At 36.7% G+C, this 18797-nt stretch overlaps 1 protein-coding gene across 1 annotated transcript in view; it reads left to right on the plus strand.

Annotated features, from left to right (window-relative positions):
• The window catches only part of SREK1IP1 (SREK1 interacting protein 1), a 50657-nt gene that overhangs the window by 1006 nt on the left and 30854 nt on the right, over positions 1-18797 (plus strand). Inside the window, exon 2 of the mRNA XM_046672332.1 lies at positions 9668-9715. Within this exon, the coding sequence (XP_046528288.1) occupies positions 9668-9715 (48 nt within the window). The remainder of the gene's footprint in view (positions 1-9667; positions 9716-18797) is intronic.

Here is an 18797-nt window from a genome sequence, read left to right on the forward strand (position 1 = left end):
GCTGTGGTTAGAAGCTCTAATTTTGTTTTAACCTGCCCTTGCCAGTATTATTTAAGCACATTTGTTCTGTGGCAGCCTTTTTTGAACCCTATTTTACAGATAGCTGTTATGAGAGGGTTGTACTTTTCTACCAACTACAGTTTGGGGAGGAGCACGGGGGGATTGTGAGAGAGGAAAGATACACTCATTCATACCTTAACAATCTGTATTAAGTGCCTACTGTGTGCTAGGCACTGTGCTAGGGGTTAGGGATACAGTGGTGAGCAAACCAGTTGCTCTTCACAGAGAATTTACAATTTCGCTGTAAGGAGAAAGTACCAGAAAGTCAGACAAGTGTATAGCAGGGAAAACACAAAGCTTTCAGGAGCAGGTAGTAAGGGCGTCTAACAGGAGACAAGGAGGAGCCAGAAGAACTTTCCAGAGGATGTGACATTCTAGGAGGAGACTTGAAGAATTGCAAGGGGCGTGGGAGGGTTGAGAGGGGAAGTTGCAGCGAGAGGAACTGGATACCTAAAGGAAGAGGAAATGTGTGAGAAAAGGAAATGAAAGATGTTCCTATGGATGGAACTCAGAATACAAATGGGAGAGAAATGAGAAATTAACTAGAGAGAGACTAACAGTGGCTAGTATTTATTAAGCATTTACTATGTGTCAGACACTGTATCAAGCATTGTATTTTGTTTCGTTTAATATGCACACCCACACTGTGAGATAGTTATTAATATTTCCATCATACAGATGAAGATACTGTGGGTCAGAAAAAGCAAGTAACTTGCCTATTGAGACAGCCATTAAGTGACAGGTGGGTCTGGCTCCTCTAGAGCCCACGTGCTTATCCATTTTGCCCTGTTGTAGTCTAATTTACAAGGTAATTTCCAGCTCTTAAAGGACCTTGTAAGCCATGAGAAAGAGTTTGGTCATTTTCCTAAGGACCATGGGAAGTCATTTAAGGGATTTTAAACAGATTCACATTTTGGGAAGATCATTCTGGCTGCACAGTAGATTGGAGGGGAGGTAGTCTGGATGCAAAGTCACCAGTTAGGAGTAATTCTGGTAAGTTACGGTGATACCCCAGGTACAGTCTCAGGAAGAAAGGAGAAGCAGATGGATTGGAGATATATTTTTGGTGATAGAATCACTAGGAATCTGTGATTGAGTCAATATAGGTGGATACTAGAGGAAACGAGGTATTACCTGGGTTACATTGTTAGGCAATTGGGTGGGGCTATTTACTCATATAGATAACATCTGAGAAGGAGCAGCTTTTAGGGGGATGATGGTGACTTTTGTTGGGGCTTGTGTTGAGGGATAGTCAGACATAGAAATGGAAAAATCTAATAGACAGTAAGAGATAAAATTTGTAGCTTAGGAAAGAAGCCAAAGTCGACAATTTGGTGTTATCCACACATGTAATAGGAGTTAAGGCTGTGGGAGTGGAGTCCTTTGGTAGAGCGTGTAGAGTGTGAACAGAAGGTCTGTGGCTGAAGCCTGGAGAAAATCAACATGGAAACGGCCGTAGAGAAAGGCCAGCCTGCACAGTGGATTGCCTAGGCATCCCGATAGGCCGCATCAGCCCTGGTGATCTTTGCATCACACAGCTGCATCCAAGTTGGCCTGCTGTCACTGTTGGTTTCATTACTTGAGCATTTTGAACACCTCCATGGTATAGGCACTCTAGGGGACACAGTGTCACAGTCTGTGCCCTCCTAAGACTTTGTCTACTAGTGAGAATGTGCTGCTTAAGAAAAAGGATAAAAGTGATTTTTTTAAAGACCTTATTGAAATTCCCTTAAACTTAGACCAGTGTTATAGTTATGGTAACCTTCTTTCAACTCAAAATAATGCTTCAAAGTGTAATAATCTTAAATTGTGCCATTAAGGTAGATGGCAAGACATAGATAAACTGTTTAAACCCAGAAAAAGTTGAGATAATAGATGTGATGGCACTGTAAAAGTACAATGCAAGTGCCATTAGAAAATATAGATATAGAAAATGTCAAGATAATTTCTTGGATGATCGATCCAGGCAGTGTATTAAAGGAAGATAGGGCTCCATCAGAAACATTTTGAAATAACTATCAAAAAGCACAAGTATTATGTTATGCTCTTTTATTTTTAGGTCTAATGCTCATATGGATTCAGCATGGCATTTCTTGGGTGGTCCTGCTGGTGATTATTACAGGGAATGACTAAAAGAAATAAGGCTGCTTTCCACAAACAAAAATCAGCCTTGTCTATTTTATGGTCACCGTCTAGAGCTGCTTTTCTGCAGCATTGTTTGTCAGCTTCCACTTTTATGTCGATAACATAATGAAATGTGCACTCTCTTAGGGAAATCAGGGACTCTTAGTTGTCATTGAAGAAATAATGTTTAAACATAGGTTTCAGTGAAGTTTACTTTCTTTTTGATACTGCCTTTCTCATTCACAGTTATTGAAATTAGTTCTGACATTCCTGTTAATGATTCAGCATTGCCCGTGAAGAGTTGACCTGGCACAAGTGGCAATGTAAATTACTGATGTGGTTGGCACAACAACTCTATTTGTTTTTCTCTCCTTCAGTGAAATCTATATAGCTAAGATAGGGATTTTTATATAGCCAAATTAACATTACATCCAGCATATCAAAGTGAGTCAAATTCTTAAAACACATTATAATAGCATCTTAGTAATAGAAGAATTCTAAATTACATCACATCCAATTTCTTTTCACTCCTAGACTACACTATAGGTAATTTGTTTTCTCTCTAGTCTGTGGTGCACATTGCTCCTGAAATAATTTTCCTGAATCGTATTTCTGACCCTGTCATTCCTGGGAGGTGGGAACTTAGTTCTTGACCCATATCTGTGAATTTTGTATTTCTCTTCAAGCAACTTAACCTTTCTGAGACCTAGTTTCCTTGTCTCTGTAGTGAAGGAGCTGATGACTAAGCTTTCTTTCACTTCTAACCTGCTGTAATGCAAAGCTCCGCATCGCTGCAAGAATGAAGTGTGCAGTCCTAAGCACGGCCACATCGCTCTTGCTACCCTTTCCTCCCACCACTTTTCTCATGCATTCTACCATCTTCTGAATTGGCCAACTGTGCCTAGAACCTCTCATGGGCTTTTTCTAACTACATGCTTTTGCTATCACTGTCCCTCCTCCACTGTCTGTGTCTGCCTATGGGAAGCTTCCCTGATCTGTCAGCCTGCCAGGTCTTCCTGCTTATTAGTAGAGTCATGTGTCTTTTCTAGCGTGTTCACAGCTGTGGGTGCATTACCCATGATAACCTAGTATATTGTAGTTTCCTTTAGTGTAGGAACTTCGCTTTATTTGTCTTTGTGGCTTCTCTAACATCCATTTCAGAGTTGTGCCCATAATCGGTAAATAATATTTATTTGGGTGATCACTAGAATTGCTGCTGAGCAGAATCTGGTACTAAAGTAAACAGACTAAACTAGATAGCCATCTTGATTCTGTTTATTAGATAATAAGTTAAACTTCTGCGTGTCTCTTCTATTTTAAACTGGTAATACCTATAGCTTTTTTTCTTCACAGATTATTTGTATTTTATGAGGCAAGTGGACAAAAGCATTTTATACATTTATTAAATATTAGCTCTTTTATGTCAGTAGTTTAAGATAAACCACTCTTTGGTTTACTTTTGTCTCTCCTTTTGAGCATCAAATGATTATGAAGGCATTTTTAACTGAAGGTGAGGACAGCTGCTCTGTCAAAATATTTGCATCAAGGAACTCAGTTAACCTATTTTTTTTTTTTTTTGTAATTCACAAAGAATAATTTCTGCTGTTCTTTCTACTTTGCCGTCAGTACAATTATTTGAGGGTCCCTAAAAAAGGATTATATCTGTAAATTCTTAATATAAAGCAGTAGAAAAGTTTAAATACTTGGAGTATTACTTTGCATTCAACTTTAGCAGAACACATACATATTATATAGATACTAGCACCTATGTGGTATAAAATCTAGCCACAGTTTGAATTTTAAAAGCGGAAGAAATTGAAGTTATCTTTAAGGATCCCCAAATTACGATAACTAGACCTATAATGGAGTAACCAAATGTAAAAACTTAAATTGTTATAAAACAGAAAAGGAATCTAATCTAATCTAATTGATTCAAATCAAGTTAAAAAATAAAAAGAATGGACAGAGGTGATTGCAACTGCTAATTACTCAATAGAAAGAGAACTTTGTTACTTAAGTTGTTTGCTTTTAAATTCAAATGATTATAGAAGATATTTTAATATAAAGAAAACTTTACTTACTCAAAATCTAAAATAGTAAGAGAGAAATATTAAGATACAAGCATTTCTATTAAAGTTCCCAGTGACTAAATTGTTGACTTTGGAAACATAGGTGATATGAAATTTCAAGAAAATAAATTGAGGTCAATATGATGGCTTGCTGGGGGCCACTGAACAACCTGAGGCAACTGTCAGGGACACTCCATCCCTTTCTCACATTTTCTCATTCTTTTTATTTTTGTTGCTGCTTTCTGGTCTTCTCTAACCTTTCTCTTTTCTCTTCCTTCTTTGCCTGACTTTACTTTTTTTTTTCCTTTTGTGTGAACTACTTTACTAAGGTTTAATTTACATACATTAAAATAAAATGTACAAATCACAAAGGTACAGCTCGAAGAATTTTATATATATATATCTCCACCTGTCATTAGGATCATGATTTTGAATATTTCTATCACCCCTCTGTCATTTCCCGCTTTCTTTGCCCAGCAACCATTATTTTGATTTCTATTATCCTTCTTACTTTTATTCCTTTTCTTCTAGTGCCTGTCATGCCTCAGATGGGCCAGTGACACTGCAGACACTATCTAGTTTCACAGCTGGCAACTGGGAGCTACAGAAGTTGCTGATCCCAACTGCAGAAATATTTTCTTAAGTTTATAACCTCAAAGTAACAAATAATTGTCAAGGACCTCCTAGCAACTCTACCCCATGCTAAGCACTGAGTTGTATACACAATTACCTGGCATGGTCTGAAATCCAGAGAAACTGGCATTCTCTGCTCTAAGTTACTGGGAGGTGAAGGAGCAGCCTAATTGCCTGTGCCCTTCACTACCACTCAAGTTGCTCAACAGAATTCTAGATTCAGAATAAGCCCTTATTAATGTTTAAGAAACTCTAAAATGAAGATCTCTAAAATTTATTCCTAAATCCATCAGTTAATAAAATTTTATTGAGAATATGCAGTGGAGGCTCCCTGAAAAATTTACAAGTGCAATCATTGCCTTTTGTCAAACAACGCTTGCATGACAGAAACTCTTCTTAGTGTTGGGGTTTCGTTTGTTGGAGGGAGGTTTTTTAATTTGATTTTTGAGATGCTAACCCATTCAGATTTCAAATTATAATGGTACCGAATGTGTATAGTGACCTGTCTCTCGCCTTTTCTCCCCCCGACTCAGTTCTCCTTTCTTTAGGTAACCAATTTGTATCCTTATAGAGATATTTCTTTCATATCCCTATCAATCAATAAAATCTAAATATAAGCTGTATTGTATAGATAAACTCTCCATTGCTTTGTACAAATGGCAACATACCGTAAGCACTGTTCTACACCTTGCTTTTTTCTCTTTATAATATGTCTTAGAGATTATCACATATCATTAAGACCATCCTCATTCTTTCATACCATAATTTATTTATATCTAAATTATTTCTACTCTTTTACTATTACAAACAAAGCTACAGTGAATAACTTTGTACATAAATTAGTATGCATTTGTGCAAGTAAATTGAGAGGATTAATTGCCAGATATGGAAGTGCTGGGTTGAAGGAGTATGTACATTTATAATTCTCATAGTTTGTCAGCTTGCTTTCCATAGAGATGGTTCTGATTTACACTCCCACTAGCAACGTATGGGAGAATGTCCCCCACACCCTCTTTAACCTTTTCAGTCTTTATTGTTCTGATAAGTGAAAATGGAATCCCAGTATAGATTTTAGTGTACATTTCACTTATTATGAATATGGCTGAGCATCTCTCCATATGTTTCAAAGTTGTTTTTATTTTATTTTCTGTGAACTTTCTGTTCAACTCTTTTGCCTTTTTTTTTCCTATTGGTTCTTTGTCTTTTTCCAAATGATTTGCTGCAGTTTATACAGTAGGAATAATTGCCCTTTGTTGGTGCTATGAATTGCAAATATTTTTTCCCAAGTTTTCATATGTCTTTTGAGTTTACTTTTGGTGGTCTTTGCCATTCAGATTTTTTAATGTAGTCAAACTTGTAAGTTTTTATTTAATGGCTTTTGGATTGTAGGTCATAATTATAATGGAACATTCTGAAGGAGGCAGACTCCATTATTACTCTGAACAGCCTTAGCAAAGTTTAAGGAGAAGTGGAACAGAGAACAGTGTGGGAACCTAAGATGGGGAAATGAATAACTTCTCATCAAAGTAAGGGCCTCACAATATAGCCTTGCTATTCAGTTTGACTTGAATTTCAAGTACCATTGTATCAGCAGAGTTCTTGTTCCAAACAACAGAAACGGATTAGTTAATTTAAGCAGAAAAAGAAAGATATGAGGGAACTCACAAAGTCTAGGCAAAGGCTAGATAATAAGTCTCAGAAAATAGGCAAGACCAAGGGAATCCATACCCAAGATCCTGCACAGGCCCAGACCTGGTTGGGGCTGCTTCTGCCAGCGGCATCACTGCTGCTAGAAGCTGGACCCTGACAGCAGAATGAATTAACTACCCCCACTTCATGGTGTCGCTTATCTCAGATTGATGATGTCAGTTGCGTCACATTCAAAGTCCCAGGTAGAAGCATTCAGGTGGGCAGACTGTCATGAAAATTAGAGACAAATGAAGCTGGAAATCTTAACTTGACCAAAGGCTGGTGAGGAAATAGCTGATATGGAGTTACTTTATTTAGAGTTCTTGTTATATTTCCCTTTCATGTAAAAGTTCCAACTTTGTTAAAGAAGATGACCTCTGAAAAAGTTTCATATTTTGTTCATTCTAAAAATACGAGATACATGAATGATGGGTTTTATTGATGTCTTTAGTCATAAGTGAATTCATTTCTTTTATTTATTTTTTTAAGATTGGCCCTGAGCTAACATCTGTTGCCAATTTTTTCCCTCCCCAAAGCCCCAGTACATAGTTGTATATTTCTAGTTGTAAGTTATTCTGTATGTGGGATGCTGCCAGAGCATTGCCTGATGAGAAGGATACGAACCGACGAACCCTGGGCCACCCAAGCAGAGCGCAGGAACTTAACCACTCAGCCATGGGGCTGGCCCCGAATGAGTTAATTTCTAATACATAATGACATGAAATCATTTCAGATCTGTCTGTTACAACATTTTTAGTTTGTTGTAGGATTGGTAATAGTGCATTTAGTACAGTTTTGTTCAGTGTTATTCAGCATCTACGTTTCTATGGAGACATACTTAACATTGACCCGAATTCTCTGAGCTTTTTTCAACATGCAGTTATTTCATAATGAAAGAGCCTCAGATTTTATTAATCCAATTTTATCTCACAGTCCTGCTACAGTGCAGCATATGTACTCCTACACTATGCAATAAAAACCACAAAGTTTATGAGAAAAAATGAGATTGGGGAACAACACTCAAAACTTCATCAGTGGGGCTGGCCCAGTTAAGCTTGCATGCTCCACTTCGGCGGCCCAGGGTTCACTGGTTCAGATCCTTGGCCTGGACCCCCACACTGCTCATCAAGCCCTGCTGTGGTGGCATCCCACACACAAAATAGAGGAAGGCTGGCACAGATGTTAGCTCAGGGACAATCTTCCTGAAGCAAAAAGAGGAAGATTGGCAATGGATCTTAGCTCAGAGCCAATCTTCCTCACCAAAAAAAGAAAAGAAAAGAAAACAAGCTTCATCAGTGATAAATAAAAAATGATAGGAACCTAATAAAAACAGCAGAGTTTTGCACATGTTAAGTAGATAAAAGGTACATAAGTACTACAAAAAATGTGGCACCATACCTTTTAAAAGACCTGCAATTTGCTGTGGAAGTGGAGTTCAGAAGAATTGCAGCTTGTGAATTGTTCTGAAGTAATGGTGGGAAGGTGATAATAAGAAATCAGATGGAAGGTTGTACCACTAGGTGTGGATGGGCGCCACTCACAGCATACATGGTGAACTGAGGTTGCTAGAAATATTTTGAGGTGTGTCCCTGTGTGTGTTTTATATATTCCTATGAGACTCAGAGCGACTGGATGCAATTTTCTGCATTCTCCTAGTGTTTTTCATGGACAAAAGTCACGTTATGCTCACGTTGTTCCCTCTTACATCAATTGCATTGGAACAAATTTATGTTTTAAAACAAGTATTACAGCAGAACTGACCATATTTTTATTAGAACAATTCAATAATGTATATTTTAAAGCAAAATTGGGATTAGAGAAAAAATGACTAATGTTTTGACTTCTTAAGCTTAAAGAAATGGCTTGAAATGATCTTTCTTTTTAAATTAGCACTGTTGTATTGCACTATGTACTTTAATTTATTATTAAATTGGGATGATAGCTCCATTTGAGGGCTTTAGGAGTCAGATGTCCTTTATTAAGGAAATAGTATGATACTGTACGGGTCCTCTGATTGGTTGATGAGAACCCTTATTGGAGGTTAAAATCAGATTCAAGTGTGTATACATATGATGGAATATTATTCAGCCATGAAAAGGAATGACATTCTGATATGTGCTGCAATATGGATGAACCTTGAAAACATTATGCCAAGTAAAATAAACCAGATACAAAAGAACAAATATTGTATGATTCCGCTTTTATGAGATACCTAAAATAGGTAAATTCAGAGACAAAAAGTAGAATAGAGATTACTAGGGGCTAGAGGGAAGCAGCAATGGGTAGTTATTGTTTAATGGGTACAATTACTGTTTAGAATGATGAAGAAGTTTTGGAAATAAGTAATGATGATGGTTGTACAACACTGTGAATGTATTTAATGCCACTAAATTGTACACTTAAAAATGGTTAAGATGGTAACTTGTATGTTATATATATTTATCACTGTAAAAAAATCAGTTTTATTTCATCTGTTATTTTTATCTTCAACATTACCTGCATATACCAATAATTACACAGAGATACTGTAAATATCTCTAAACATTGATCAGACTGAATATGTCACTAGTTTGTTTTCTCTTGTCAAAATTTGAATGCTAAATTGAGATGTTTCTTATAATACCTAGCCATTAAAGTGTTTTTCTGGAATTTCACAAATTCCTTTAAGAAGTCAGAATTTTTTTTCTTTTAAGGGAAAGCAGGAAAACATTTGTTAACCTGAATGTTCACTTATCTATCTCGTAAATTAACTACTTTACATTTGAGTAGTAGGCTGAAGTACCCTGGAATTTCTTCTTCAGTGTTATAGAATTCCTGGAATGTTTAAGCTCCTGACTGTAATGCTGCATTTCTGCTGAATTAGAGAAAACTATGTTCTTGAAGTGTTTGTCAAAGGAAATAATTTGAAAAAATTGGCTTTGCCAATGATTTCTGGTAATAATCATTAGTAGTCTTACTAAGCTGGGTCAGGGATGAATTCTTTTTTAAGAAATAAATTCTACAAGTGATTTTCTTAGCTTTATCATGTGATGAAATTTTTTATGTTTTTACTGTTTATATGTCTCCTAAAATGTTATTCCATTGTATTTCAGGTTGCAACAAGGACAGCGTCCGAGCAGGCTGTAAAAAATGTGGCTACCGTAAGTACGTTAAAAGAATAAACATTTGTACAGTGAATCATTGCCTCTTTGGGCAGTATGACTTAGCATCCTGATTTCAAGGCCCTGGGCATAGTCCTTTAGTCCTGTTATTTAGCTCAGGTTTGCTGTTATTTAGCTCAGGTTTGCAGATGATTCAAAAAATTCCTCTGTCAGGGGTCTGGCCCCGTGGCCCAGTGGTTAAGTTCGCGCGCTCCGCTGCAGGCGGCCCAGTGTTTCGTTGGTTCGAATCCTGGGCACGGACATGGCACTGCTCATCAGACCACGCTGAGGCAGCGTCCCACATGCCACAACTAGAAGAACCCACAACGAAGAATACACAACTATGTACCGGGGGGCTTTGGGGAGAAAAAGGAAAAAATAAAATCTTTAAAAAAAAATTTAAAAAAATTAAAAAAAAAAAAATTCCTCTGTCAGCACTAAATGTTCACTTTTCTTCCCTGCTGTAGACTCAGTGACAGGTGGCTATAAATCTGGTGGCTAGCAATTATGTCATGAAGTATAAGTGGAGTAGTAGACTTAGGAGTCTGGAGAAAGTATATTCAAAAAAAAAGTACATAAATACTTATTCTTTTACTCCTTATCGTTTTAGATACTATGTGAAGAGGGGAAAGCAATGGAAACTATTTATGATGGGTTTTCCCGTTTATTGAATTTACTCTTTATAAGGGTGAAATTGGTCCCAGAGTTTCTACTCATTGGCAAAAACTTGATTTAAACAATCATTAATCATCATTATGATTAGTGGAATGGAATGAAAAAGTAAACTTTAGCATGTGCAATTATATACTCTAAATTTGTAATTATGTACTATAAACAAATGTCATTTCTCTAGTTAAATGTAACAATTCCTAAAGCTTTGATGACAGCTATAGCAGTAACATTCGCTGTTTTCTAAATTGTTTGGAGACCGTGCAAATGAGCCTGGATTATTGTTAATATTCCAATTCATAGAAGATTTATTTTTTAACAAAATAAAGGTGATTTTTTTTTAAAAAAAAGGATTTTTATGCAACAACGCATATAAGAGAACATTCAGCCATAAATCTCCATGAGAGGGGCTCAGAATAAAAGCATGCTGGAAGAACCAAGTCACGTGCCTCCACACAAAGGCTCAAACCTGGCTCAAGGGCAGCCTGCTTAATTAGCAGAAGTGGGGGTATTAGTATACTTATTCTTCATATAAATGAAAACTCCTGAAGACTGTGCTTGCATGTAAGAAATGAGTGCACTGAAGTCTTTTCTATTTTTTAAATTTGTTTATATTTTTTCCCTGTGTTTACTTTCTTTCAGTCCTTGCTAATTTCCATGTTTCATTTTTTTATTCAAGACGTAAGAACCTACTTTATATGCTATATTTACTTCAAAATCTAGAATGGATTTTCCAGTCTGTCTACTAATACCAGTTTATCTGCTTGGAGTTCTTTTAACTTAAGACTTGCAGGAAAGCAATTAAACTCATCTTTTGGAAATAGAGTATTTGTTGGTCTGTCTCCTCATTGCTATTTTATTTTAGACAATAACAGAAGCATCTGTCATAATCAGAATTTTTTTAGAGAAGTCAAGTAAGCAAACAATTTTGACGGTCTTTTCAAGTTTAGTTCCTTCTGTTTTATTATTCAGATCTTTGCTTTTAGTGAAAAGTTATTAAAGAATTTCTAATTTGTCACCTGTGGAAAAATTTAGTAATATTTCCCTTCCGGGTTAAATTTACATCTTATAGTTGTTAGAAATGAAAGTTTTCTTGAGTTACACGTCTTTCTGGTAGAAAGTATGTTTTAAAAGTTATCTGTTATTTGGATGCCAGAATCTTTGTATTGCTTGCAGGAGTAAGAGAGGTCAACCAAACCTTCTGAAATGTTTTCGATGCCTAAAAATGTGGATATTCATGTCAGTTACAAGAGTATTGTTTTCTATTGTAAAAATAGTGGTTTAGATTGTACAATTTAAAAAAATGTAATACTTGATTAAAAAATATTTTGTTGTCAGTATGTTTCAATAGTGGTTATATTGTTTTAAAAAGTTAATATTGTTATAAAAAGTTGTATTGTTTAAAAAGTTTCACGCTGGGGCCATCCCGGTGGCACAGCAGTTAAGTTCGCACATTCTGCTTCGGTGGCCTGCGATTTGCAGGTTCAGATCTCTGGTGCAGACATGGCACCGCTTGGCGAGCCATGCTGTGGCAGGCATCCCACATATAAAGTAGAGGAAGATGGGCACAGAGTTAGCTCAGGGCCAGTCTTGCTCAGCAAAAAGAGGAGGATTGGTGGCAGATGTTAGCTCAAGGCTAATCTTCCTCAAAAAAAAAGAGAAAAGTTTCAAGTTAAGGATGAATGTGTTACTAAATAACAGGGATCTCACTTTCTTTTTTAATCTGACTTTTTTTTTCTTTTTTGGGGAAGATTAGCCTTGTGCTAACATCTATACCCATCTTCCTCTATTTTATTTGTGGGATGCCTGCCACAGCATGGCTTGATAAGCAGTGCATAGGTCTGCACCCAGGATCCGAACCAGTGAACTTTGGGCTGCTGAAGCAGAGCGCATGAACTTAACCACTGAGCCTCTGGGCCAGCCCCAAATCTCACTTTTTCATGGCAGAATTTCCTCAGCAAAATTAGAAGAATGGTTATTTCTGTAATGAGTTTTTATTTGAATTTTTTTGAAGTTGATAACTTCTGAATATTTAAAAGCTGCCAGGACACTAAGCCTTTGTCCATGGAATAAATGTCTCAAATAATTATGATAGTTTTCAGAAAATATGCCTAAAAGAAGTTTAGTGCAGTAGACTCAGTAGTTGAGCATTTGATCACAGCAGCAGGAGATAAAAACATACCTAAATACCTCTCACGTTTTATTTAACTTAAAATGCTAATCTCTTGATACACAGTCATGACCTTTTCTTTGCTGGTGGGTCTGCTAATTGGTATTACAGTAGTCTTTTGAGTGCAAATTATATCTGAAATGCATTTTCTGCTTTTATAGTTTGTTTCTTCAAAGATGAGCAAGCAGTTAAGATACCTGTAAAGAAATCTGAGTGCAGAATCCTTCTATCATTAGTTCTCAACTAGAGGTGATAGTGCCTCCTTGGAAATCTGTGGAGTTTTTTTTTTAGTTGTCCCTAACAGGGTGGGGGAGAGCAGTATGACATTTAGTATATGGTGTTCAGGAATTATAAACATCTGCAGGGTGTAGGACCCATTGGACAATGAAATCATACAGAGTTTGTCTTTCTCTGTCTGGCTTATTTTGCTTAACATCATACCCTCGAGGTCCATCCATGTTGTTGCGAATGAGACGATTTTGTCATTTTTTATGGCTGAGTAGTATTCCATTGTATATATATACACCATATCTTCTTTATCCAGTCATCAGTCAATGGGCACTTGGGTTGCTTCCATGTCTTGGCTATTGTGAATAATGCTGCAATGAACATAGGAGTGCATAAGTCTCTTTGAATTGCTGAATTCAAGTTCTTTGGATAGATACCCAGGAGTGCAATGGCTGGGTTATATGGTATTTCTATTTTTAATTTTTTGAGAAATCTCCATGCTGTTTTCCATAGTGGCTGCACCAGTTTGCATTCCTACCAGCAGTGTATGAGGGTTCCTTTTTCTCCACGACCTCTCTAACATTTGTTATTATTATTATTATTTTTTGTTTATTTTAGTCCTTCTAACGGGTGTAAGGTGATATCTTAGTGTGGTTTTGATTTGCATTTCCCTGATGATGAGTGATGAGGAACATCTTTTCATGTGCCTATTGGCCATCCGTATATCTTCTTTGGAGAAATGTCTGTTCATATCCCTTGCCTATGTTTTGATCGGGTTCTTTGTTTTTTTCTTGTTGAGTTGTGTGAGTTCTTTATATATTACAGCAATTAACCCTTTGTCAGATATGTGATTTGCAAATATTTTTTCCCAGTTGATGGGTTGTGTTTTCATTTCAATACTGTTTGCCCTTGTCTTATAGAAGCTCTTTAGACTGATAAAGTCCCACTTGTTTATTCTTTCTATTGTTTCCCTTGTCCGAGAAAATGTAGTATCCAAAAAGATCCTTATAAGACCCATGTCAAAGAGTGTACTGCCTATATTTTCTTCGAGAAGTCTTATGGTTTCAGGTCTTACCTTCAAGTCTTTGATCCACTTTGAATTTATTTTTGTGAATGGCATGAGAATGTCTACTTTCATTCTTTTACATGTGGCTGTCCAGTTTTCCCAACACCATTTGAAGAGACTTTCCTTTCTCCATTGTATGTTCTCAGCTCCTTTGTTGGAGATTAGCTGTCCATAGATGTGTGTTTTTATTTCTGGGCTTTCAAATCTATTCCATGTATCTGTGTGCCTGTTTTTGTACCAGCACCATGCTTTTTTGATTACTATAGCTTTGTAGTATATTTTGAAGTCAGGGATTGTGATGCTGCCAGCTTTGTTCTTTTTTCAGGATTGCTTTAGCAATTTGGAGTCTTTTGTTGCCCCATATGAATTTTAGGATTCTTTCTTCTATTTCCATGAAGAGCGTCATTGGGATTCTGATTGGGATTGCATTGAATCTGTAGATTGCTTGAGGTAGTATGGACATTTTAACTATGTTTGTTCTTCCAATCCATGTGCATGGAATGTCTTTCAATCTCTTTATGTCGTCATCAATTTCTTTCAGGAAAGTCTTGTAGTTTTCATTGTATAGGTCTTTCACTTCCTTGGTTAAATTTATTCCAATATATTTTATTCTTCTTGTTTTGATTGTGAATAGGATTGTGTTCTCTTTCTGTTAGTTCATTGTTAGAGTATAGAAATGCAACTGATTCATGTAAGTTGGTTTTGTACCCTGCAACTTTGCTGTAATTGTTGATTATTTCTAGTAGCTTTCTGATAGATATTTTAGGGTTTTCTATATATAAAATTATGTCTGCAAATAGCAAGAGTTTCACTGTGAGAGTGGGCACCCTTGTCTTATTCCTGTTCTCAGAAGGATGGCTTTCAGTTTTTCCCCGTTGAGTATGCTGTTGGCTGTGGGTTTGTCATATATGGCCTTTATTATGTTGAGATACTTTCCTCCTATACCCATTTTTTTCAGCGTTTTTATCGTAAGTGGATGTTGGATCTTGTTGAATGCTTTCTCTGCGTCTATGGAGATGATCATGTTTTTTTTTTTTTTATTGAGTTATTGATAGGTTACAAACTTGTGAAATTTCAGTTGTACATTAATGTTTGTCAGTCATGTTGTAGGTGCACCACTTCACCCTTTGTGCCCACCCCCCACCCCACCTTTCCCCTGGTATCCACTAAACTGTTCTTAGTCCATAATTTTAAATTCCTCATATGAGTGGAGTCATACTCAGATTATCCTTCTCTCACTGGCTTATTTCACTTAACATAATTCCCTCAAGGTCCATCCATGTTATTACAAATGGAATGATTTTGTTCTGTTTTGCAGCTGAGTAGTATTCCATTGTATATATGTACCACATCTTCTTTATCCATTCGTCTGTTGCTGGACACTTAGGTTGCTTCCATGTCTTGGCTATTGTAAACAGTGCTGCAATAAACATTGGGGTGCATAGGACTTTTGGGATTGCTGACTTCAAGCTCTTTGGATAAATACCCAGAAGTGGGATGGCTGGATCGTATGGTAGTTCTATTTTTAATTTTTTGAGGAATCTCCATACTGTTTTCCATAGTGGCTGCACCAGTTTGCATTCCCACCAGCAGTGTATGAGGGTTCCTTTTTCTCCACAACCTTTCCAACATTTGTTGCTGTTAGTTTTAGATATTTTTGTCATTCTAATGGGTGTAAGGTGATATCTTAGTGTAGTTTTGATTTGCATTTCCCTGATGATCAGCGATGATGAGCATCTTTTCATGTGCCTATTGGCCATCAGTATATCTTCTTTGGAGAAATATCTGTTCATGTCTCCAGCCCACTTTTTGATTGGGTTGTTTGATGTTTTGTTGTTGACTTGCAAGAGTTCTTTATATATTAAGGATATTAAGACTTTGTCAGATATATGACTTGCAAATACTTTTTCCCAGTTAGTGGGTTGCTTTTTTGTTTCAATCCTGTTTTCATTTGCCTTGAAGAAGCTCTTTAATCTGATGAAGTCCCACTTGTTTATTCTTTCTATTGTTTCCCTTCTCTGAGAAGGCATGGTGTCCAAAAAGATCCTTTTAATACTGATGTCAAAGAGTGTACTGCCTACGTTTTCTTACAGAAGCCTTATGGTTTCAGGTCTCACCTTTAGGTCTTTAATCCATTTTGAGTTTATTTTGGTGAATGGTGAAAAAGAATGGTCAATTTTCATCCTTTTACATGTGGCCTTCCAGTTTTTCCAGCACCATTCGTTGAAAAGACTTTCTTTTCTCCATTGTATGCCCTCAGCTCCTTTGTGGAAGATAAACTATCCATAGACGTGTGGTTTTATTTCTGGGCTTTCAATTCTGTTCCATTGATCTGTGCACCTGTTTTTGTACCAGTACCGTGCTGTTTTGATTACTGTAGCTTTGTAGTAGGTTTTGAAGTCAGGGATTGTGATGCCTCCCATTTTGTTCTTTTTTCTCAGGATTGCTTTAGAAATTCGGGGTCTTTTGTTGCCCCATATGAATTTTAGGATTCTTTGTTCTAATTCTGTAAAGAATGTCATTGGGATTCTGATTGGGATGGCGTTGAATCTGTAGATTGCTTTAGGTAGAACGGACATTTTAACTATGTTTATTCTTCTAATCCATGTACATGGAATGTCTTTCCATCTCCTTATGTCATCATCCAATTCTCTCAGGAAGGCCTTGTAATTTTCATTATATAGGTCCTCCACTTCCTTAGTTAAATTTACCCCACGGTATTTTATTCTTTTTGTTGCAATTGTGAATGCTATTGTATTCTTGAGTTCTTTTTCTGTTGGTTCATTACTGGAGTATAGAAATGCTACTGATTTATGCAAATTGATTTTATACCCTGCAACTTTGTTGTAGTTGTTGATTACTTCTAACAGTTTTCCAATGGATTCTTTGGGGTTTTCTATATATAAGATCATGTCGTCTGCAAACAGCGAGAGTTTCACTTCTTCCCTCCCTATTTGGATTCCTTTTATTCCTTTTTCTTGCCTGATTGCTCTGGCCAGGACCTCCAGTACTATGTTAAATAAGAGTGGTGATAGAGAGCATCCTTGTCTCATTCCTGTTTTCAGGGGGATGGCATTCAGTTTTTGCCCATTGAGTATGATGTTGGCTATGGGTTTGTCATGGATGGCCTTTATTATGTTGAGGTAGTTTCCTTCTATGCCCACTTTCTTCAGAGTTTTTATCATAAATGGCTGTTGGATCTTGTCAAATGCCTTCTCTGCATCTATTGAGATGATCATGTGGTTTTTATTCCTCAGTTTGTTGGTGTGGTGTACCACGTTGATTGATTTGTGGATGTTGAACCATCCCTGTGTCCCTGGTATGAATCCCACCTGATCCTGATGTATGATTCTTTTGATGAATTCTGGTTGCCAAAATTTTGTTTAGAATTTTTGCATCTATGTTCATCAGTGATATTGGCCTGTAGTTCTCTTTTTTCGTGGTGTCCTTGTCAGGTTTTGGTATCAGCGTGATGTTGGCCTCATAGAATGTTTTAGGAAGTGTTCCATCTTCCCTAATTTTTTGGAATAGCTTTAAAAGGATAGGTATTAAATCCTCTCTGAAAGTTTGGTAGAATTCCCCAGGAAAGCCATCTGGTCCTGGGGTTTTATTCTTTGGGATGTTTTTGATTGCTGTTTCAATCTCTTTCCTTGTGATTGGTCTGTTCAAATTGTCTGCCTCTTCTTGAGTGAGCTTTGGGAGATTGTAGGAGTCCAAGAATTTATCCATTTCCTCTAGGTTATCTATTCTGTTGGCATATAGTTTTTTGTAGTATTCTCTTATAATCTGTTGTATTTCTGCAGAGTCTATTGTTATTTCTCCTCGCTCATTTCTGATTTTGTTTATTTGAGCTTTCTCCCTTTTTTTCTTTATAAGTCTGGCTAGTGGTTTGTCAATTTTATTTATCTTCTCAAAAAACCAGCTCTTTGTCTCATTGATCCTTTCTACTGCCCTTTTTGTTTCAATAGTATTTATTTCTGCTCTGATTTTTATTATTTCTCTCCTTCTGCTGACTTTGGGCTTCATTTGTTCTTTTCTCTCTAGTTCAGTTAGGTGTGCTTTAAGGTTGCTTGTTTGTTAAGATGTGCCTGTATTGCGATGAATTTTCCTCTTAATACAGCTTTTGCTGTATCCCATATGAGTTGGTATGGCATGCTATCATTTACATTTGTTTCCAGGTATTTTTTTTATTTCTTCTTTAATTTCTTCAATGATCCATTGCTTGTTCAGTAGTGTGTTGTTTAGTCTCCACATCTTTGTGCCTTTCTCAGCTTTTTTCTTGTAATTAATTTCTGGCCTTATAGCACTATGATCTGAGAAGATGCTTGTTATTATTTCAATTTTTTAAAATTTGTAGAGGCTTGCCTTGTTTCCCAACATATGGTCTATCCTAGAGAATGTTCCATGTGCACTTGAGAAGAATGTGTATTCAGCTCTTTCAGGGTGGGGTGATCTATATATGTCTATTAAGTCCAATTGTTTTAGTTTTTCATTTAGCTCCACTATTTCCTTGTTGATTTTCTGTCTGGATGATCTGTCCATTCATGTGAGTGGGGTGTTGAGGTCCCCTACTATTATTGTGTTGTTTTTAACATCTTCCTTTAGGTCTGTTAATAGTTGCTTTATGAATCTTGGTGCTCCTGTGTTGGGTGCATAGATATTTATAAGCGTTATTTCTTCTTGATGAAGTGTCCCTTTGATCATTATATATTGTCCCTCTGTGTCTCTCTTTACCTGTCTTATTTTGAAATCCACTTGGTCTGATATGAGAATTGCAACACCTGCCTTTTTTTTCTTGCCATTAGCTTGAAGTATTGTCCTCCACCCCTTCACCCTGAATCTGTGTTTGTCCTTGGGGCTGAGGTGTGTTTCCTGGAGGCAACAAATTGTTGGATCTTGTTCTTTAATCCATTTTGCCACTCTGTGTCTTTTTATTGGAGAGTTCAATC

Source organism: Equus quagga, chromosome 9 (assembly GCF_021613505.1).
Source record: "Equus quagga isolate Etosha38 chromosome 9, UCLA_HA_Equagga_1.0, whole genome shotgun sequence".
In the NCBI taxonomy this organism is placed as follows: domain Eukaryota; kingdom Metazoa; phylum Chordata; class Mammalia; order Perissodactyla; family Equidae; genus Equus; species Equus quagga.